Source organism: Desarmillaria tabescens (assembly GCF_030435595.1).
Source record: "Desarmillaria tabescens strain CCBAS 213 chromosome Unknown EV420scaffold_32, whole genome shotgun sequence".
NCBI lineage: Eukaryota > Fungi > Basidiomycota > Agaricomycetes > Agaricales > Physalacriaceae > Desarmillaria > Desarmillaria tabescens.
The window spans coordinates 302,648-324,886 of NW_026848331.1; the positions used below are offsets into that span (position 1 = coordinate 302,648).

A 22,239-nucleotide genomic window follows, 5' to 3' on the forward strand; every position below is an offset into this window, starting at 1 on the left:
CGTGATCTTCCCCCTCTCTTCCAATGGAACATATCATCAAAAGTCGACAATCTTGACATCTCCTCTAAGACAGTCTTTCCAGACAGCGCGTACGCCTCGTAAACTACCAAGCGAGCATAGTTTGTGAGAAGGCTTCGGCTATTGGACCGAGTAGCCGGCGAATCCTTGGCAGCGTCCGAAATGCGATCCCTCTGCCGTTCTTTCTTGTCTCGACACCTCGTCATAAAGGCAGCCAAACCCTCAATACGGCCTCTCATAACGCAAGTACCCTTCGCCCAACAACAAACCTACGCCAGGAGAGCCCAGTCAACGTCCTTCCTCAAACCAGGTTCCCAACAACCACTTAACAACCCAACCGACATCGCCGAACACGAGAAACACCAAGAGAAAGTGAAGTCGGCAGTCGAATGGCTCAGACAGGATTGCGTTGACACCTCCGCGCGCGCTTCCAGACGAATGACGCTTGCGTCGGCGTCCGAGAAGTTGCGGCGGTCGGGGTTCGAGATGGGAGTATGCTTGTAATGACGGTATTCGAGGCGGACGTGAGTGCCTCGATATTTCACTAATTTAGGCTGATGACAACGGTAGAATCTCCAACACGTCGAAACTGCGATATATGATGCTAAATTCCCTTCCATCACGTCCAGGGGCAGAATACACAGACATTGAGAATGTCGCCGTCGACGTTAGTCATCGCTGCTACAGGAAAAGACTGAAGTAGCGCGCGTGTAGTGGTGCAAGCTCCGTCAGGCAAGCGAGCTCGATGTGAGGGTGCGCCAGGTCCCAATTTTCGTAACGTAATTCTTGGACGGCTTATCGGGCCGAATATCGATCAAAGTTCTCACAAGAATGTTGGATTTGCTGCAATCAATCTTTTTTCCATTCCACATTCAACTTGGGGTTCGTCCTAGCTGTGACCTATGTCAGACTCACTTGAGTCTCGAAGCGAATCCCTTGATGACATAGAGGCTTTGGAAGAGCTCCTTAGCTTTGTGCCTCCACCTCTCCGGCAGGACCCAGACTCAGACGTTCCTGCATCAGACTGGTCGCCCGTCACGTTCTTCGACAAACACTTGGACGATTCCCTCATTCTCAAACGAGTCAAAGTCCTTCCTCGTCTTGTCTCCACCCTTTCTGAAGCTCTTGACGAGCATGTTTCGTCGTTCAAGTCCCGAGGCAAACCATTCTATTCTCCCTACATACTCGTCAGACACGTTCCTTACAATAACACTGTCGTTGCCACCGCGTCTGATATTTCTAGACGCTTCTGCGAAGGAGGGCACCCCTTCATTCAAGCTGCATCTGTGCTTGCCCTCCACCCTCATCAATCCGAACTAAAGAGTGTCTTTGTAATGTCAGGAAGACCGGCAGATGAACCACCGGATTTCCATTCAGAACAATACACTCTACAACATACTATTGAAACAGGGACATTGATGTCTGCCTTGTTAGGGAGTTTGGACGATGATCGAAAGGCCCTTCTTCTATCCGTACTGAAAAGCTTCCCTCGCTTGGCAATATACGAGGCGTACGCTCTCTCCGGAAAGATAGTCCTAGAGGAAATGTCAGGATTGTCGACTTATGATGTTTTTCCCTGGAAGAAAGGGGGAGGATCACGGTATCGACAAGTTTCTCACCAAGTCCCACCTCCAGACTCGGACGCGTCGAAGTATCTTTGGGAAACGGAGCCATCTGATCACAGTATGCAGATGGAGGCACCGTCTCGCCTCCGTCGTAGCGAGCGACTGAAAAAGTCGGCTGTAGATACCTCAACTTCGCACAAGAAACCTGAGCGTCGCCCTATCTCGAAGCCTTCTCATAAAGCGGCCGCCACCACGCAGTCTATAATAGCGCCCAAAAAAACTGCGAGCCATAGGTATACGGCAAATGCCGCTGATTTTATACAACGTGTAAGTATATTCATGCCTGGTGTAGTCGTCCTCAGTTTCTAATTTACTATATTACAGGCTTGGGCTCACGCTGTTGACTGTGACTCGACCGTAATCATATTTGATTGCGGAAATTATCTAAGAGTAGGAATTCGACATCGCAAAACCCAGACCTTGTATTTATCCGATCTGGTGGATGTTTGCAGTCATACAGATCCTGCATATGGCAAGCTCTTGGTGGGAATATATCTGGCGATCATACGCGATGCTATGGATCGTGCGCCCTTGCTCGATAAATCGCTCACTAAGACGGACAAGCATTCGACTCGAATGACTTCGCGTAAACGTCGACGCGACAGAGATGAAGTGACGCCCGTCCGACGGTCTCGTCGGAAGCTTGGAGAATCGAGCGAAGAAGTCGAGCCAGATGTGAGTTTTTCTTTCCTATGTTGCAGATACTTTAGTAATATAGGACGTGCCAGGTGATCCTTTCCGAACTGAGCACCCGCAATGTAGCCCTTCTATATCTTGAGGATGGGAGATTTAATTCTCCACTGCCGTCATTTTTCAGACGAGCAGGAAGCTCCAGTCGGAAGAGATCTTTTCGGTACGATGAGTGTTTGGCACTGGTGCTTCTGAAGAAGATAGGTGAGGGGGCAGTTGGAGAAGCTTATGAGGCGTCTCTCGAAGTGGATCTCAGCGCCGGCAACGTAGCTCGTCATCCTCACAAGGTGATAGTCAAGCTTGCCTTCCATGAGGAGCAGACAGAGAGACTCCGGCACGAATACAGTATATACCGCTATCTCTCGACTGGGCCGAACCAAGTGAAGAATATTCCTCGTGCTTTTGGATTTTTTGAAGACGTCGAATCCGAAGCAGGGGTGCTCATCTTGAGTCATGCCGGTGTGGCACTAGCGTACCGCTCCACTCCCCCGGGTACAGGTATCGAAGTCTCTGATGAAGAAAGGTGTGAGACTTCAATTTCATTGTCATTCTATTCTCAACAAATCATCAGGGCCACATTCATACAAATATTAAAATCCATACATGCAGCAGGCGTTGCTCATGGTGACATCAGATCCTGGAACCTTCTTGAAGATGATAAGGGAGGACTCTTCATAGCTGATTTCGACAGGGCGAAAATACATGGTTCAAGACGTCAAATGGCAGCGGAGCTGGAGCGCATTGGCAACCTACTAGATGGAGAAAATATAGACGACAACTCTGTAACTAGCTATCCCGCATCATCATGATTGTAAACAGGCAGGGAGTCGTTTCGGTCTTCACCGGGGTTGATGCTCATCACGACGCGCATCACTCTTTCTTTTGTCCGGGTTGGCTTTTTCATATACACATCTCAGCTATGTAGAGGTCCCTTTCCTTCACCCTCTCGCAAGCTGCTCACAGCTTTAATGTATATATACGAGTCGTACAACGTCGACAGTTCAACGTTTTTTTCGGCCTCCACCTTCCTCTTATAGATCATACTATTCGTTTACTACTAGGATACATCACATGCCTCCGTAGTTTCCTTGAGTTTTTACTGCAGGTCTCTCGAGAATTAGGTTCCCCTCAAATGTCGTTATTGTTACCAAACCTCTCCGGGCGTATATCCCATCGGAAATTCGAACAATGACCTGGCATTCTCTAGTCTTACTTATGCCATACGGGATCCTGTAGCCTCTTCAAATCCATTGTAACTGCTTTCCTGCGTCTCCGGAGATTTTCCTTTACAACCGACGTAATCTTGGCCTTTGGAACGACTCCAAACATAGACCTCCTCGGCCTTCTTTTCCTTGCCGCCCTCTCCTTCGAAGACACATCGGTGACCTTGTGCGGTATCCGGACGGGTTCCATGCATCTTTTCAGTCTTTGTGAGCATCTTGTGAGGGTGCTCAATACGTAAGCGTTGTAAGCTCTCTGCACTGCTGTGGATGTTCGATGGTCCCTTCCATTTTTCCAGTTGATCAGGTGGATCTGCCATCTACTTTTCTCTTTCGGATCCTTCGTGATCAGGATATTTTCTGGAATAAGGTCGCCGTGCGTAACCATTGCGGAGTGCATTTTTTTGACTGCTTCCTGAACTTGTGAGCTGATAGGAATGACGGTTATTCGATGATGACGCTGACACTGTCAAGCTACTTACTAAATACCAGCAGGTATGCGACCTGGCCCAAATTTCGTAACTGGATCACCACCGTCCAAAAGCACGAGAGCCATTTTACGGTCACCCGTATGCTGATAGAGTCCGAATTGCTCTACTATTCCCAAATCTTTGACGATTCCTTCGATCGAGGGAAATCTGGCATACATGTCATATTCGTTCCGTAGACCCGCTTTTTCGTGCCTGCCCAATGCGAACTTGACAACAATGCCACGTACAGCTGTCTGTCCATCGTCGACATAACAAGAGTAAGTATGTTTAGACTTGGGGCATTGGCTCATGACGAGCACTTCCATTTCCTCGGTCCACGTATCGATGTAGGCAGGCCAAGTCGGTCGTGTCATCCTTATACTGCTCGCTGAGCCTAGACCGGAGATGTCTTGCCTCCATGTGATCTTCAAGGATTGTGCCCCCCTCAGGCGTCTGAAGAGCTGGATTTCCTGGAAAATAAGTGTACTCCCGTCAATCGTCTGGTCATTTGCATGGACTGAAATGGTACGTACTGCAGGACTGAAATCCAACTCCCAGATATTCAAATCCTTGCCGCTCTCCTTGTCTCTGTCTGCAAATGTCGTTGCCTTTACTGCTGCTCTTGGGGTTTTCGTAGATATCGATGGTCTACTTCGTTTTGTCTTTTTTGGCGCCTTGTCTTCGTATATCTCGCTGCGATCATACTTGAAAGTGTAAAGCTTCGGGAGCCGCCGTATTGCTTTCAGTGCTTTCAGTTTCTCTGCCCGTTTGATGGCGTCAGAGATCGCGACTATATTGAGACCGGTATGGATTTTGAAATATCCTGGCGAGTCTGGAGCAGGATTTCCTAGGTCCAGAAGAGGAGAGAGATAAAGACGTTGCAATTTGCGGTCTCGTATGCCAATATACTCCAGGCTTCCGCAATTCAGAACCATGAATGTAGCATCAATGTTGACCGCTTCGGCCCATATCTAAGGTTACACACGCCATCAGACTTAAAGAATAAGGCGAAAGGAAAGGATCAATACCTGTTGAATCACTTTTAAGGCTGTCGAATATTCCCCTTGGGTGAAAAGTAGGGTATCTTCAACGGCGACAGGAGAATCGCTACTATCATTATTGTCGACATCGTCATCTCCGGCGTGCCCCTCGTCGCCGTCATCGTCATCGTCGTTCAAATGTTGATTTCCGACGTCCGATTCTGGCCTGACCCTCTTCTTGGGCGATTCGGATCCCTTGAATTTCCACCGCCTGGTATCAGGGACAGATGCTATTAGGGAGCAGTCGATTCTCGACTTGTCGAACGCAAAATCAAGGCCAGCATCCTTTTTACCTCCGTTACCACCATTGGGCCTGTCCTCCAAGATAACACCATCCACGCCCGTCTTGAACCCAGTAACTGTGAACTTGAACCGATTGTCCTTCTTGTGGCAAAATTGGTTATCACAAGATTTAGACCTGGGGCAAGAAACCCAAGAGAACTGTGATCCGGTCAGATGGTGGATGGCAAGCATAACACCCATGCTTCCGGCGTTCATACTCTTGTACTCCCAGAACAGAAAATCTGATAGATCCTGTTCAATGACAAGCTGGAGTTTGTCTTTGACGGGAAGATCAGTGGTTTTGATGGCGGCTTTGTCCAAAGATAGATAGCCGTCTGCTAAAGCACAAGTGGAAGCTACTCTGGGCTTTTCGTCATATCGGAAGATAGAAGACCAGTCATCAAGGCCGGCAACAAGGGTAGAAGCGACCAAAGTAGGGTATTGCTCCAAACGCGGATAGGCTTTCTGTAGATCAGCCTCATGCCCAACGACCCAAGTCCCGGAAGTTTGGACCTCTGTAGATACGTTGGCTTTATGTAAAACGCTGGCTGCAGAAACGCGGGGCAGACTTTTGGTCGGCGAATTGGAAGTGAAATCCTGGATTTTGGTGTCAACGACTTTAGATAGTTGATCGAGCATATCACGGAAGTAGACAATGTCTTTGAGGATGAGTTGTGGATGAAGATGCATGTCATAGTGTGCAGGCCCACGAGTATCTCGGCTACCTCTGAAGCCGGGGCGCTTCGTAAAGGTCGGTCGATGAGCGAAGAGATCTTTCAGGGCTAGAATAGCGGATGAGTCGTCCTTGAGAGAAGAGCACTTTTAAACAACATTACCGTCATCGCCGCTCAACGCGGAACGATGTTTTGTACTGGTCGAGGAGGTAATGGGCGACATTGAGCGGGATGTAAGGATGGGTGTTTCGCCTGCGTGTTATGCCTCGTTGCAGCAATTCCCACAAGCTTTTTAAAGTACATAGAGAAAACACTCGTGAAATGTTCGTATCCACGTATACTCTGAGGAGGCTGTTGTTCTTCACAAAAACCTGATGCGAATCGTGTGATCAGCTGTCGTCAAAGCAAACAGTTCCTTACCTGTGGGAGAACCATTTCGATGCAACGGAGTCCAGAAACTTGCAGCGCCTCAAAGAAAACAATAGTCTCTATACCGGTAAGGGGAAGTGTTCAAAGCGCAAGTCGGCGGATCCGAGAAAAGAACAATGGGGTCGCTGGAGCAGAGGGATCAGGCCGTAGGTCCACGACGGTGAGAAGGGCCGTAAGACGTGGGATAGCAAGGGTCATGACGGCATTCAATTCATTCGCTTAGCGTGCGAAGCCTCGTCGTGATGATACCGGCGTCAAAGCTCATCATGACCTCGATAGATCATATGGGCGGAGCAACGGGTTGATGTTTAGAAGGCATTTCTGGCCCACGATTTGGACCGGTGTATGAAGAAGAGGTCAAAAAATCGCCGCGTGCTGGGTATTAAGGCACCTGAAATGTATACACGAGAATCCGTCCCTACGTGGTGTGATTAACGCGCAGCACAATATAGTCAAGGCCTGCTGACAAGGCGTAAGTTCAAATAACGAAACAAAGACAGTGATACTGCATGTAGCTGTGGTGGGTCCAACGATGACCACAGCTCGGTGGCTGCAGGCTGCAGCAGCTTAGCGACTTCGGGGTGCACGATTGCTGAAGCTCAGGCATCACAAAACAAGTCACCTAAGACTCATTACAGGATAGAGACGGAACTGAAAGGAGAGGACGGTCAGTCCTACTCGAAAATATCTTCAAGTCGACGCGATGGAAAAAGAAGGGATCAGTGATCGATCCGATCGGCCGATTCCTGTGCTTTGAAGTTGATCGGTGACTAGGCACTCTGCCTAAAGAAATACAAAGGACTCATATTACCGCCAGCGGATATGGGCGATCCTTATCAGTTCGATAATAAATCGATCTCCATGGAATTTGTTTTCTCAGAGTCTCGTGTTGGGCATGATCTGAACACGTTCGATTGTTCCGAGTCGAGTGAAGCTTGTATGAAGTGAACCGCAAAAGTGCCGTGGGTTCACTGACGAGCTTTGATGTACTCGAACAAATCACTCGAACCATCAGTGAAACCGGAACTTGCAGTCACCAGAATACATTCACTCGACGCAGGGACGCATCACTTTCTTAGGCGTACCAGAATGGTAGATTGGGATCCGGCATAATGGATCTTTTGTCTTCTCCGTTGTTACTGCACAGGATCAATTCTCGTTGAAGACTTCTCACTACATATGAAAATTTTACGTTACACCCGCATAGCAAAGTATATCACCCACCGCCATCTTCAGGTTGCATTTTCACCTTCAGCTATAATTCTATCTCCCCGCTTCACGAACATCTACACCAGGAAATTTACGCACGCTTCATCGAAGGAAGAAACGCTCTCATCCTTTGCGTTCTGCTAATCCAGCGTCTCTCCCATTCGAGCAAACCCCTTGTACGGTACTGACCGCAAACCGGATACGTGTTTCGCTGGCCACCAGTGACTACGGACATGGAAGGAACAGATTAAAGTATCGGAATGGGCAAGGAGAGAAGATGCTGGAACCTGGAGGGAGTAGATTGGAGTTGAGCTCCGTCACACGAGTTTCTTGTCTTTAATGAAAATGAATAACTTGATCGTCGGGAGCAGATCTAGCCTTCCCTGTACATCAAAACTGGGGGGGAGGGCATGATCACTCGGGAGTCAATCAAGAGCTCTGTCTGAAGAGGGATTGTAAGGACGGAGAGTAAGAGAAGGAATGTAGGTCGAGTGATGAAGTGACAAGGACTTGCGCTGGATGAGCGGGATGTGTAATGCGGTCAAAGGTGGAAGGTAGAGACCGATGGACGTTGGAGGTATCGATTATGATGAGTAGTTTGACTGGGGAATGAGGGGATGTGTCCCGGTGCAGTTGAAAGCTAAGGCTTGCTGAGTCGCCGTGTCACCGCAGCCATTTACGCGTTGGGCAGAGCTTACATCGAGTGTTAACTTGTCCAGGTTGAGCGACGTTCGATTCAAATCCAAACAATGAGTTTAGGGTGTGCTACTTGGCACAACGAGTTTATGGTGGGATGCACAGGAGGAGTGGGAGGGGCTGAGACATTCATACATTATACGAAAGCATCTTTCTGTGTGGTCGATGTCGCGTCTAATTCATGACATGTCATAGATCGAGGATGGATGAGCTAGTATATGGTCAAGACTTTGCGCTCGGACGAAAAAGGAATACGAATTCGTCGTGCGGTGCCCTGCATGACATTCTCAGTCAAGTGACAGGGAAAACGAACGACGGACGGGATGAGCTAACATATGTAGCTTTAGGGCATGGACATCGGATTGGCTGATAGTGGCGCACTGCCACAGCTAACGTATGCGCCGTCCGTATCCCAGCTTCCCATCTCACAGAGGTGAACTCTTGGCGCGTCGTACGAGCCCATCGTAACAGCCATCGGGAGCTCAGCATACTCGCTCTCCTGCACACCAAAACACTCCAGCACGCCAGCCTGCCTGAGGATACCGTCATATTCAAACGGCTGAGGGCGTTTCGTTCGAGGTCTTCTGTATGTGCTGTTCATGAGCGTCATGTGCAGTTTGAGGGGACGCATATCGGTTATGAAGCCTTCTTCACGGAAGATCTCGTTGATCCGGCTGAACAAGGGTATGGGTTGAGATGGACCGACCCATAAGACGTGAGCGCGGCGGCGGGATTCCCTTCTGAGGACATCGAGCGTGTCAAGGGTAACGGTCGGGGCCATGTCTGTGAGCGGAAGGAGAGTCGGGAGGCGGTGCAGGAGGTCGAGTGCAGTCGGAAGGGTCTCGGGGGTGAGATTCATGACGCCGAGGGTGAGATGTACGCGCTGAGGACCTGCGAGCAGCGTAGAGTCTTGTGCAGGAAGGTTGAGGGCGGCATGGAGATCAGCAACTCGGGCACGGAGAGTCGGATGTGTTTGGCCGAGAGGAATTGACAGAACTGCAAAGGGTGAGCTGGGATTAGCGCATAGACACAGGCACTCACAGTGCGTAGGTCTTGCCATCGTGGTTGTGAAAACGCCTCGGCTATCGGACCGATCTCCTGACGAAGCTTTCACTGTAACAAATGCAGACTCTTGCGTTCTCGTATCTCCTTGACCCGACGCTTCATCGTAAAAGTAGTCAACCTTCAATCTGCTCTCTAATAACAAGAGTATCCTCACACAATGATGAGCGTTCCCTAAAAAGCCTAGTCAACGTCTTCCCAAAAACCGGGTTCCCAACAACCACTTAAATAAAAACCCAATCGACATCGTCGAACAGGAAAAATACCAGGAAGAAATGAATTCCAGTCGAATGGTTCAGAAGGGACTGTGCTGATGCCTCCCCACGCGTTTCCGGACGAGTAACGCCTGTGTCCGCGTCCAAGGTCATAAACTTGAAGAAGTAGCGACGGTCGGAGTTTGAGATGGGAGCATGCTCATCATGACAGTGCTCGATGAAGACGTGAGTGTCTCAGCTCTTCGTTGGATTAGGCTGATGAAAGTAGTAAACTTTCAAACACGTCGAGGACGCCATATATGATGCCAAAATGCCTTCCATCACACCTCAGAGGCAGGATGCGCGGACGTTGAGGATCCCCGTGCCTAAGCCGACGCTGGACGCCAAGTCGTTGGTCGTCGTAGCAACAGGAAAAAGGGCGGAGGAAGCCCGCGTGCAGTGTCGCAAGCTCCACCAGACGAGCGTGAAGAAGGGAAAATACGAAAAGCGGCTTGTTGGACTCGAAATGGTGCGTGCTCTCTGCAGCTCCTTCCAGTATGTATGCTCACTCTCAAGTAGTTTCAGGATTTGCTCGACAAACACGTCGCTGAGATTGACAAGATCTCAGTGGACATGAAGAAGACGTTGAGGGATTTCTCGGTAATAGAGGGAGATCCTTCACAACGACTAAAATATAATAGTCGGCGGGTCTGACTATAAAACCACTTTTCTGTCTCGTACTTGTTCCGCCCATGTTAACCGTGTACACCAACTCATGAGCGCGACCCGTTCCCGAATCCTAGCAGAAGAGACCCGAAATCAACGCGTTCTGACGTGAGTGTTTCAATGTTTCGCTGGTTTGGACTGATGAAAGCAGTAGAACCTCAAATATATCGAGGCTGCGATACATGATGCCAAAATACCTTCCATCACGCCCCAGAGACAGGATACACGGACATTGAGGATTCCCGTGCCCAAACTGACGCTTGATGTCAAGTAGCTGGTCGTCGCTACCGCAGGGATTAAGGCAGAGGAATCACGCGTGCAGTGTTGCAAGCTCCATCAGACGAGCGTACGGAAAGCGGTCTGTTGAGCTCGACGGGGTACGTACTCTTTGCAGTCCTTTCGCATCCATACATTGATTCTCATGCAGTTTCAAGATCTGCTGGACAAGTCCGTTGCCAAAATCGACAAGATCTTGGTCGACATTTCCCAATACAAGAGACCATTTACCACGACAGGGACCACAGCGAGCAGCAGAAGTGAGGCAAAGCTATCGTTTTACTTCGTACTTGGCTCAAGAGGGTTCCAACAAGTATTAACCAACCACATAGGATCAATTATTCAAAATATTATTGCGTGCAGCACCTTACCTATGTGAATCTATGTGGACCCGACTCCTACTATATCGCGTGGTCTATAACATCGTGATATAAATGCAGTACTCAAAAAACTGACCCCCCCGGAAATCACACTTTCGCTTCCCCTACATCATCCGTCGCTTCCCTTTTCTACATGCCCCGCAAGACCATCCGGAAGGCACATACTCCACCTGAAGACACGCCAGATGGAACTTGATGCACTGTGAGTATAGTTTTTAGCTTTACAAGTGTGATGCTCACCCAGATTGTTTCACAGCTTTCCCAAGAACACTTTGCTGCCGCTGCGCGCTCCTCCTCTAGAACCATATTACCACATAAGCAATTTCTAGATGGACCCATCTCTATTGCCTTCCGCTTTCTCATTAATCGTCGTATTCTAGTGCTGTTGGCAACATCATCCGGCTGATGTTCTGTGACGGGATTGCGTTCAGCTGATAGCGTGGCAGGAAGTGGAATGGACTGGAAAGACTTTTCGAGGGCGTGAGATGACTCGGAGCTTTGCGGACGGATAGGAAGGGTTTCACGAGCTGCATTGTAACTGGAAGACGACGCTTGCCCTCTGACAAGTGTATTGCGGGAGGGTTCGAGGAACAGTGATAAGGATGCGGAGCCAGGAGATGGGTCTGTGATGGGTGTGGGTGCGGGTGCTAATCCAACGTTGACTCTGGGTACGCCCGTCTCTGTTCGCGTTGGTTCGCGTTCTGATATTTCGTTCAGATCTAAATCGAGGACAACACCCAAATCAGAACTGAAGCTGTGGACGCTCGAGATTTCATCTTTCTCTTCACCTTGGGGGGATGTATCCTTTTCACCAGACTCCCTGTCCCTATTGCCAGCACCTGAAATTAAATCGGATGTCCTACAAAATGTCAATGCTAATGTTGTTTGATACTATTAAGAACACACCTTTGAACAAGGGAAATTGTGTGAGTTTTAGACATTACCAGTGTACCAAGCCCACCCTTCTTCTTTTTGGGACCCCTTGTTTTTGGTATTTGTGTTCGGTTTTTCCAGACCTCTTTCATTGCCTTCATCTCTGACTCTGTGATGTTCCACAGATCTTTGTACCGATCTAATTGGACTGTGGGATGCTGATTGATAAAATGATATTTGGCATTGTACTTCCAGATTGCAAATGCATTTGGAGGACAGATCGGACAGCGAATTGGGACATTAGAGCAAGGTGCTGATTCCTTTGATACCTTTGCAACACTGTAATTAAACCTGACAGCTAGGTTTCGACAGCCCCTTGATGTATGATAATCAATCTTGGTCCGAGTGGACCCTTTAGTACTCCTTGTCAGATAATACTGACAGCTAGGTGATGGGGAACCACAAAGCCCGCAAGGTTCTGTTGAAGGTAAATCTGATTCATTCAAGATGTGTGCTCCAATGTGGGCAAGAAGGCTATGAGGCTTCAAGGGATCCAATGGGATTGATGGTATGCAAAATGGGCAGATTGTGCCTGTAGCATGTTGATTCACACCTCCAGGGAAGAATGAATCTGGGCAGCACAGAAAACAGGCATTTCCTAAAAAAAGCTCAGTATATGTATTATATATTATATACTTGAGAATAACATACCTGATTTCTCTTGATAGGGAAAATGTTGAGTGTGTGCAACTGTGTTAGGATCGTGCCAATAGGATTGCGGCAGAAAGTGCATGTAGTGGAATGCTGTGGGATGCGTCGGGCATAGGTGAAGCTATTAGCAACGTCACCCCTGAGCTGAAGCCCTAAGATGGATACGGACGGAAGTCCATGGAGTGGCAGAGACGAGGTAAGAGATAAGTCCAACGGATCGGAGTTCCGTGGACTGGAGAACAAGAGTTTAGACTTAGAGTCAGAGAGAGAGAGAGATTGGGCTGAACCAAGTTGATATTCGAACTGAGTATCTACAGTGTAATTCTAAGGCTTATATACTAGTTAGGAGTCCGATCTAGTTCCTACTCGGAGTGGTCTACATTCTAGGGTTGTCGGAGGATGTATTCTACCGGTCGGTAGCCGATGGGGTCCGATGACATGTTCGCTACCGATGTTGGGCTATTGATAAATTGTAATGGAGAAGTGAAATATAAAAAGGAATATGAAATAGAATATGAAATAGAAAGTGGGAATCGGAATCCGTAGGATTCCGGGCTGTGGTTTGTTGGGTTGAGTGGAAGTTGGGTTTCCATCGGCATGCTCGTTACAGTATCCCCCCCTTAGCGTTCTTGCCCTCAAGGACGCAGATCCCGATGGCTGAGTGTGACCATGTGGAATTTTTTCAGGTTGATCACGTGGCTTTTCACCTCTTAGCTTTCTACCACCACCATCTCTTCCATTTTCTGAGTTTTGTCCTCGTCGTTGGCCATGGCGTCCACCATTGATTACCGCGCTTCCGTGACACCCGAACCATACAAACCTGCCCCGACGCCCAAAGATATTCGGCCTGAAGACCTAGAGGCCTTTTATGACGAGCGGGACACCACGGAGAAGGCCAGGGAGGATGCCGCGGAGGCCCATGAGGCTTGGAAGGTGCAGAAGCAAAAGGAGGAAAAGAGGTGGGCTCTGGAGTTAGAACGGCGAGAGAAAAAGTTGGTGCAGGAAAGGAAGGTTGCGGAAGCCAAAGCAAGGAAGGAGAGGGAGGAGCGGGAGGCCGCAGACAGGAAATGGCAAGAGGAGGCACAGGCAAAGGCAAGGGCGGAGGCGGCCACCGCAGAGCAGCAGAGGTTGGAAGAGGAGGCGAGGGCCTTGGAGGAAAGGAGAGCCGCAGAGAAGAAGAAGTTAGATGGTGAGGCCAAGGCAAAGGCTTTGGTGGAAGCTAGCAAGGCCGTGGAGGCGGAGAAGGAGAGGGAGAAGGTAGATGGGAATGAGGGGAGCAAGGTTGGTAGCGGGTCTGACGGAGATGACGAGCGGGAGAAGGACCCGAAGGGGAAGGCGCTGAAAAAATTGGTAAAGCAGAGGAAGGATAGGAAGGGTAAGGGTAAGGCAATGGATTCGGAGGCTGCAGGGAATTCAAAGAAGAGGAAGGCCAAGTCCAGTGTGGTGGTATTGAGTGGAGAGGAGGAAGTCACAGGGCCATCGGGGCGTCCGTTGAAGAAGTTGAAAACCAAGCCTGAGATGCAGGCAGATGACGAGGAATATAAGGATAATGGTAAGCCTCCCCACGGGTTCCGACTGTTTTGCTGACTTGGTGCATAGAGCATTGTGGATGTTGTAAGACAGACAACATAAAATGTTTCATTCGCTGCGGGCATACTTGCGAACAGTGCAAACTAAAGAAAAACAAGTGCGTGTTCCCACAAGGTGAAGGTTCGGGATCCGCGGGGTCCAGTGAGGTCATTGACCTCCTACAAAAACTTTGTGACAAGATGGACGATTTCCAGGAAGGCTTGGAAAGGGTAGAGGGAAAGGTGGATTTCCTTGGAAGTCGCGTCGATGACTTGGTCGACGATTTTCATGAGGGTGATGCTCCAGAGTGGCTGTCGGATTTCGTCGAGGAGGAGTTTAGGGAGGAATGGGCAGCATCGAAGGTCGAGCTTGGGAACCTCAAGAACATGAACTCAGAGGCCCTACGGATTGCGATGCGTATGCGACTTGACAAGGACGTTGCCCAGTTGTGGAATGCCCACATGACGGGTACTGAAACCCTCGATGCTGCGGATCCCTTCGAGGTCGCCAACATGCAAGTTTGGTATGGCTGCCTTGGGAAAGATGGTCTTTGATTGGCCATCAAACGTCGCGACCATTTCTTAGACACAAGGGACAAGTTCTATGCACTCAGAGGCCATCAGATTGAGTGGGCATTGTGGAAGAGGTATTTGGAGAATGCGGATGAGTTTTTGGTAGAGGATTCCAAAGGGGAATTGGATCCCAAGGAGAAGAAGAGGGATGAGATGTGCCCGGGCATGGGTGCCATCGGCGTTCCGGCACTGGATGAGCTGGAGCTTATTGTCATGAGTGATGAGGAGGAGGAAGGAAGTGGAAGGGAAGATAGGGTGGACGAGGATGTGGTGATGGGAGAGTTGGTGCGCGCGGAATCCTAGGCGCTCTTCTTGGACTTGTATATATTTTTTGGATGTTGTCTTGTACACGGATTTTGAAGCGCGGGCCCCGATGGGCATAAATATATATATATATCTTGGCTTGTAGGCTTGAGTGAGTAAGAGGGAGAAGGAAAGCAAGAAATAGGCACCCGATAGGCTCTGTTCCCAATTAGGAAGGTAATTTGCAATAGTTTTCCAGGATTTGATTTGAAATTTGAGGAGCGGAGACCGTAGGGAGCCGATAAGTTATAAGTAGGTCAAGAAGCAATGGGCGAGGGTTTGAGGGAGACTTTGTGGATGGTGACTTTGGATAGCAGTCCTGGTTTGTCTGGGTAACATTGGTGGAAGTCTTCAATGTATTCGTCCGCGGAGAATTCTGTAGCGGGGATCCAGGCAAACTCTTCATCGGTACCTTCATAACCCAACCATTGGACTCGGTATAGGAGTGGACAGCAGAACCGATGGTCGAGTTTAGAGTCGAGGATTTGAGAGATCTCATACTGTTCTTCACCGTCGACTTCAACTGGAGGTGGTGGAGGTTGGGTATGGTTAGGGATAGTATTGGTCTCCACGGGTTCAAGTTGGGAGACATGGAACACAGGGTGAATGGAGTGGAGGTCCGACGGGAGTTTGAGAGTGAAGGAATGGGATCCTGGCTGAGCAATGATATTGAATGGTCCTAGGAATTTTTCGGCAAATTTCGCAGTAGGGCGAGTAGTTCTGATATGTTTGGAACTGAGGTAGACTTTGTCACCTACTTTGAAGTCAGGAGCCGGGGACCGCCGCTTGTCCACTTGTAATTTGTAACGGGACTGAGCATAAGTGATTTCATCTTGAAGGAATTGGTGGAGTTCGTCGAGGTTAACGATGAAGTCATGGGCCCGAGCGGAGGCGATGTCACATTCAGGATGTACGGTGATATTGGGATGATAGCCTTTGTTAGCAAAGAATGGAGAGATTCCAGTGGAAGCATTGGGAGCATTGTTGTAAGCAAACTCGGCAATGGGTAGTAAGGTATCCCAATTGTCTTGTTGATAGGAGCAGTAGATGCGGATGTACTGTTCCAGAGTTTGGTTAGCGCGTTCAGTTTGTCCGTCGGCCTCCGGGTGATATCCGGAAGTGAAGTGAAGCTCCATATCCAAGGCTTTGGCAAGAGCGCGAGTGAACTGGGAGACAAATTTGGAGCCACGGTCAGAGGTTATATGATTGGGGACGCCATGTTTAGCAAACACATGGTTAACGAATAACCAAGCGAGCTCTTCGGAGTTGATGGTATTGTGGGTAGGAATGAAAATTGCTTGCTTACTTGCGCAGTCGACCACTACAAGGATAGCAGTGAATCCATTGGAATCCAGTAGTTGTTCGATGAAGTCCATGGAGATGGAATCCCACGGGCGTTCTGAGACTGGCAATGGTTTGAGTAAGCCAAAAGGACGGTGTCTAGGTGTTTTGTTACGTCCACAGGTAGTGCAAGATTTAACGTAGTGGCGAATGTATTCACACATCTGTGGCCAGGTGTAATTCCATTGGACAAGTTCGAGAGTCCAATTTTGACCAAAATGACCTGCCAAGATGTGGTCGTGATTGTTTTGGAGAACGCGAAGATGGAGATCATCAGAGTCCGGGACATAAATGTGACTGTCAAGACGTAGTAGTCCTGATTCATCCATGGACCACCGAGAGGAGTTGGAAGGGGAAGATGCGAGTCGGAAGCCTTTGGTGGCAGCGGAATCCAATGGCTGTGCATTCTTGATATCAGAGTGGAGCTTGTCGATGTCCATGATAGCACTAGCACGTTGTTAGCGACCGATACAACAAACAAGACTAAACAACTAAGCATGACTCGCACTTCGGTCAGGCGCTTTATGTTGTCCGCAGGTTTGAGTTAAGGGAGCTATCGCTTAGTTGAGCGAGAGTGAGTTCAGACTAAGTTATCGGGTGAATAAACTTTAGTTCGAGACTGAGGTGTAAGACCTGCAGTCGAGCTACTTAAATACAGTTTGGGTCGTGCTAAATATACTACAAATGTCTGCAACGGTGCGTTAAACACACAATACCCGCATGGTGAATGCGATCAAGTCCGGAAGATTAGCATAGCGAGATTACGATAGAGCCGATAAGATAAGATAAGGCGCAAAATCGTAATATTACCCCCCTGTTAAGGCAGTCGTCCCGACTGCAACGTAGTTTGGTTTTGGAAGGTAAGCTCCTACAAGAGAGGGTGTGTTTGGTTTTATCAGGTATTCTTGGATTGCCTGTACCAATGGGTGATCGGTTTCCGACTCTGTTACTGATTCGTGTTCGGACCATGAATCGGATTCGTCTTCGTTTTCCCACCACTCCGCTGGAGGTTTGGTGATGAATGAGATTTGTTCGAAGTCTTCGATGGCATCCCTGGCATTGTCCAGGTCCTGCTCATCTACCCAAGAATTTTCCTCTCTCGGATAACCTTTCCACTTAACGAGGTATTCGATTCCCGTTCCGCGCCTTCGTCCTCTTCCTCTTGCTCTTTCTCTTCTGTCCACAATTTCCTCCACTTCATACTGTTCTTGTCCGTCTATGAGATCCGGTGGTGGAGGTAAGGGCTGTATTTGGATTGGGAATTCCGGCGGTTGGTATGGTGTGAGGAGATTCTCGTTAAAACGATCATGGATTTTCCATGCGGGGGGAAGTCGTAACTTGTATGCGGATGCGCCATGTTTGGAGAGTACTTCGAAGGGTCCCACTCGTTTGTCCCCCAATTTCTTCATTGGTCGAGGAAGGGATAGGTTTGTAGAGTCCAACCATACTTTGTCTCCTGGTTTGTACTCTATTGCCATTCGTTGATGTTTATCATATTGCCGCTTCATGGTTTCTGCCGCCTTCTCCAGCGCCTTTGCTGTTTGTTCGTGTACCTTTTGTATGTCCGCCAGGAATTCTCTTGCTGCTGGGTTAGTTCCTTCTTTGATTGTGAGCGGAGCGAGATGTGGCTTTTGTCCATGATTGACTTCAAAAGGGGAGTACCCGGTGGCGGAGTGTTTTCGGTTATTATGTTGGAAGGCTGCGAGTGGTAACCACTCGCTCCAATCGTTTTGTCTGTGATTGATGAATATCCGAAGATATTTCTCAATCTCCTGATTGGCCCGTTCCGTTTGTCCATCGGTTTGTGGGTGATAAGCCGTTGACGGATTTCCTTGAATATGTAACATGTGGTATAACTCCTTCATGAACTTGGACACAAATTGAGGTCCCCGGTCTGAAATCACTTTTTGTGGCATCCCGTGTTTGGCCCATACGTGGTCTCTGAGGATTTTGGCCCATCCCGCAGAGGTTAGCTCGGTTGAGCATGGTACTGGAATTACTTCTTTTGAAAATCGGTCAACTATCATAAGAATGGCGTTATACCCGTTTGAATCAGGTAATTCCCCTATCATGTCGACCGTAATGTGTTCCCAAGGTCGAGATGGTACTGCGTGAGGGTGTAAGGGTGCTCTTTTCTTTTGTGTACTCGTCTTCGTTCGTTGACAGGCTTCGCATCCTTTCACGTATCTTTCTACGTCTTGTTTCAGTTTCGGCCACCAATAGTCGCGTTGGACGAGTTCTTTGGTTTTTTCTATGCCGGGGTGTCCAGCCGTGATATGATCATGGTGGATTGCTATGAGTTCCCCCCGTAGTTTGGCGTCTCTGGGGACGTATAATCGACCGTCGTAGTACATCAACCCTTCTTGTTGAGTGATTCCTCTCGGGTGGTGAAGGGAGGCTTCCACTCCCTTGTCCCACCTGGTTTGGTCGCGCAAGGCTGTTCGTATTTTCTTGTGTATCTCTTCCTCACTGGGCATGATGAGTGCTCGGAACATTTCTGGTTTTAGGACCACCACCTCCGCATTGTCCTCTCCTCCTTGGTCGTGATCCGATCTTCTGGACAGTAGGTCCGCCTTTTTGTTTGCCGTGCCGGGTTTGTGATGGAGGGTGAAATGATACTCCGCGAGCTCAGTTACCCATCTTGCTTGTCTACGGTTTAGCTTTTGCGGCTTTCGAAAGTATTGGAGATTTTGGTGGTCTGTCCAAATCTCGAAGTCTTGATGAGCCCCCATGAGGTAGTGTCTCCAGTCCTCTAGGGCGAGCATGATTGCTAAGAGTTCCTTGTCGTATATTTCGTAGTTTCGCTCCGTAACCGTTAAGGCTTTTGATATGAATGCCACTGGTCTCCACTTTCCTTCTTGTTCTTGGGAAAGAACTGCCCCTATTGCTCCTTCGCTTGCATCTGCTTCCACATGATATTTCCCTGTTCGTGTGGGTATTGCCAGGACTACTTCTTCGGCTAACTTCCTCTTGATTGCTTGAAACGCATTTTCCTGGGCGGTTTCCCATCTCCACTCTGTCTTCCCCGTTAGTTGAGTTAGGGGTCGTACGTGCTTGCTGTAATCTCGTATGAATCTTCGGTAAAAGTTGGTGAACCCCAGGAACGACTGTAGTTCCCGCTTCTTGGTGGGTTGGGGCCACTCGGTGATGCCTTTAACTTTTACCGGATCCATGCGTATTGATCCTTGGCTGATGATTACTCCGAGGTATTCTGTTTCTAATACCTCGAATTCGCACTTCTCCACCTTTAGGAATAGGTTGTTTGCGCGCAGGATGGCTAGGACTTCTCGCACCACTGTTCGGTGCTTGTCCTTGTCCTTGGTGCATATTAGGATGTCGTCCAGGTATACTGTGACATCTCCTCTTGCAATCTGCTCCTTGAACAAGTCGTTCATCATCCACTGAAATGTAGCTGGGGAGTTGGTGAGTCCGAAGAACATCACCATGGGTTCAAACAACCCCCTATTTGTTCTGAAGGCCGCCTTCCATTCATCTCCTCCCTTGATTCGTACGTTGTTGTATCCCCACCGGACGTCTAGTTTTGTAAAGTACTTGGCGTCCTTGAGTTGATCCATTAATTCTCCTATGAGCGGGAGAGGGTAACGGTTTTTAATGGTCATCTCGTTCAACTTTCGGTAATCCTGTACTGGTCGTAATTTACCGTCTTTTTCTTGACGAAAAAGAAGGGTGAGGCCATGGGAGATTTGGAGGGTCTGATCCTCCCTGACTCTAAGTTTTCGTCTAGGAACTTATCAAGTTCGTCCTGTTCGGCCGGGTTCAAAGGGTAGACTTTACAGTCCAGGCTAGCATTCGCGTTGGGCACCAATTCGATTGCGTGGTCCCACGGCTTACGCGGTGGTAGCTCGTCAAAGTTTTCTTTCGCAAAAACATCTTGGAATTCCCGGTATGGTTCCGGTACTATTTCTTCAAACGTTTTTGTGTCCTTGGCTTGATTGGCTTTGGCGGCTAGCTCGTTTGCTTTGCTCCCCATGGCCCGAACGTGGATGGCCTCTTGGAAGTCTATAACGAGGATAGTGTCTCCTTCTTCTACTTCGGTTCCCCATCGCTGTTCTGGATCTTCGTCAGGGAGAAGGAAGGGTATTTTGCGGCATGAACATCTGGCTAATGTTACCGCTCCCGTTTTCCAATCGATGATAGGGTTATGTCTTTTGAGCCAGTCGTGTCCTAGGAATAGCGGTACGTTTCCTAGGTCTACGACGGCTAAGTCGATTTTTTCATGGTGATCCCCTATCGTCATTCGTAGTTCTACCACCTCGGTAATATCTCCTCCCTTATTCCTGCTTCCGTCCGCATTGTACACCGCTTGTGCCTTGGGTAACTTCACGGTGTTCATGCCGTTTTCGTGCACGAACGTTCGGTTGATGCAGCTCCCGGTGCATCCGCTGTCTACTAGGGCGTCGACTGCTCGTATTTGTCCAGTGTCTAGGGTTTCAAGCTGGACACGGATGTTTACGCTTCTCCCTTTTCCACCTCGGATGTATTGTGGGGGGATGCACAAGTCCTGCATGTTCTGCAAGCATTGCTCCCGTTGGTGATAGGTTTCTTTAGAGGATCCGATGAGATCTAGGACAAGATCTTCATCTACTTCTATGAGGCGTCTGGGATGTACCCACATCCGAAGGGTGGCGAGTCTGCCGTCCATCGTTTTCTCCTGTCTCATTTTCCTCCTTACCCACTCGGCGCTATGCGGTTTTAGCCAGCCTCTGTCCCATTTATCATCATAATACTCTTCTTCTAACTCAGTTACTTCGTAGTCCTCCGGGTACTCCTCGGTGTGAATCACCGGGTCTTCCCCTTTTCCTTTGAGGCTTTGTTGATAACTGTAGTCGTCTTCCTCATCTGGCACTTCTTCGATAGAAACATTCTTTTTATTACAGACAGGGGATGCACATAATGGTCCCACCGACCCGCCCACCGGGGAACACGAGCCCCCGGTGCCATTATGTGTTAGTGATGACGAAGGGAGACGTACCGTGATTGGAGGGGGAATAATGATGTCCCCGGTCGTCTGGACTGTTGTTTGCGGGGCAGCGGTTTTCTTGATGGGGATTCGCGTTCCCTCTTGCGGCTCCGTCGTGTCGGGGTAGTTGGCCGCATAGGGCAGGTGCGTACGTTCCGCCTTCGGGCGAGGCCCTGCATCGTTCCTCTCCCGCCTGGAGGCGCCTTCGCCCACTACTGGCTCGGTCGCTCTTCCTCCGTTTTCTGCGCCGGTACCTACCCTCCACGGAGCGATGTTGACCTTGATCCCGTGTGTCCCGCCGCCTTGCGCAGCCTGCGCCGCTTGTGCTTTCGCACCGGTGGCCAAGGAGCTTGAATGGGGTTCTTCTTCGAGCACGGTGGAAATCCCCTGTACACCGTCTTCCTTTATATGCGACTTGGTAATTTCATTTTGTGATAGCGTGAAAGATTTGTCATTGCCTCGAGGTACTACATGCGGTATATTAGTCCGACCTGCGGGTTTCTGTGACGCACCACTAAATGAAATTATGTCCTTTGCCGACGCGCGTTTGTCGCTTACGCCGCCGGCTCGTCTTTTACCTCCTCGATCTTTGACGTGGAGGCTTCCCCTTCTTCATCCTTTAACACTTGTTGGTACATGGCACGAATTTGGGCACGCGAGAACTTGGGCTGGTGTTTGACGAGCCAGGTACTTTCGTCCTTCGGGCACTTGTTGTCTTGCTTCCGATGACCCTTGTGACCGCAGCGGAAGCATCTTCCTTCTTTGCGCAGTCTGTCGATTTCCATCGGTTGTCCTTGCCCTCCGTACGTGGTTCCTGTACCTGTCTTCTTGTCACCCTGGGAATTCCCGGAGCTTCCAGCTTTTCCCGTTCCCTTGTTTTGCTGGCCCTGCGTTCCTG

General features: G+C 49.2%; 5 protein-coding genes across 5 annotated transcripts; 2 read left to right on the forward strand and 3 right to left on the reverse strand.

Moving 5' to 3' along the window:
- Window positions 1-813: 813 nt before the first annotated feature.
- Window positions 814-3,342, forward strand: EV420DRAFT_702406 (uncharacterized protein). Its single transcript, XM_060483145.1, has 4 exons — window positions 814-1,910; window positions 1,968-2,318; window positions 2,372-2,856; window positions 2,905-3,342. The coding sequence occupies exons 1-4, from the start codon at window positions 921-923 to the stop codon at window positions 3,140-3,142; spliced, it is 2,064 nt and encodes a 687-aa protein (XP_060327835.1). The 5' UTR covers window positions 814-920; the 3' UTR covers window positions 3,143-3,342.
- Window positions 3,343-3,456: 114 nt separating this feature from the next.
- On the reverse strand, window positions 3,457-6,680 carry EV420DRAFT_702442 (uncharacterized protein). The gene is made up of 6 exons (XM_060483146.1): window positions 6,440-6,680; window positions 6,182-6,390; window positions 5,052-6,127; window positions 4,557-4,994; window positions 4,036-4,493; window positions 3,457-3,981 (listed from the first exon to the last, which is right to left on the reverse strand). Exons 2-6 carry the CDS (start codon window positions 6,240-6,242, stop codon window positions 3,543-3,545), a joined length of 2,472 nt encoding a protein of 823 aa, XP_060327836.1. The 5' UTR covers window positions 6,243-6,390; window positions 6,440-6,680; the 3' UTR covers window positions 3,457-3,542.
- Window positions 6,681-8,696: 2,016 nt separating this feature from the next.
- EV420DRAFT_1645942 (kinase A anchor protein) lies at window positions 8,697-9,413 on the reverse strand (the record flags this gene model as incomplete). The annotated part of the gene is made up of 2 exons (XM_060477841.1): window positions 8,697-9,349; window positions 9,395-9,413. 2 exons carry the CDS (start codon window positions 9,411-9,413, stop codon window positions 8,697-8,699), a joined length of 672 nt encoding a protein of 223 aa, XP_060327837.1.
- Window positions 9,414-9,901: 488 nt separating this feature from the next.
- Window positions 9,902-10,323, forward strand: EV420DRAFT_1273974 (uncharacterized protein; the record flags this gene model as incomplete). Its single annotated transcript, XM_060467798.1, has 2 exons — window positions 9,902-10,138; window positions 10,189-10,323. Coding segments are annotated over 2 exons (372 nt in total), but the record flags the coding sequence as incomplete, so codon positions are not given.
- Window positions 10,324-11,866: 1,543 nt separating this feature from the next.
- On the reverse strand, window positions 11,867-12,448 carry EV420DRAFT_1274042 (uncharacterized protein; the record flags this gene model as incomplete). The annotated part of the gene is made up of 1 exon (XM_060467806.1): window positions 11,867-12,448. A coding segment is annotated over one exon (582 nt), but the record flags the coding sequence as incomplete, so codon positions are not given.
- Window positions 12,449-22,239: the final 9,791 nt, after the last annotated feature.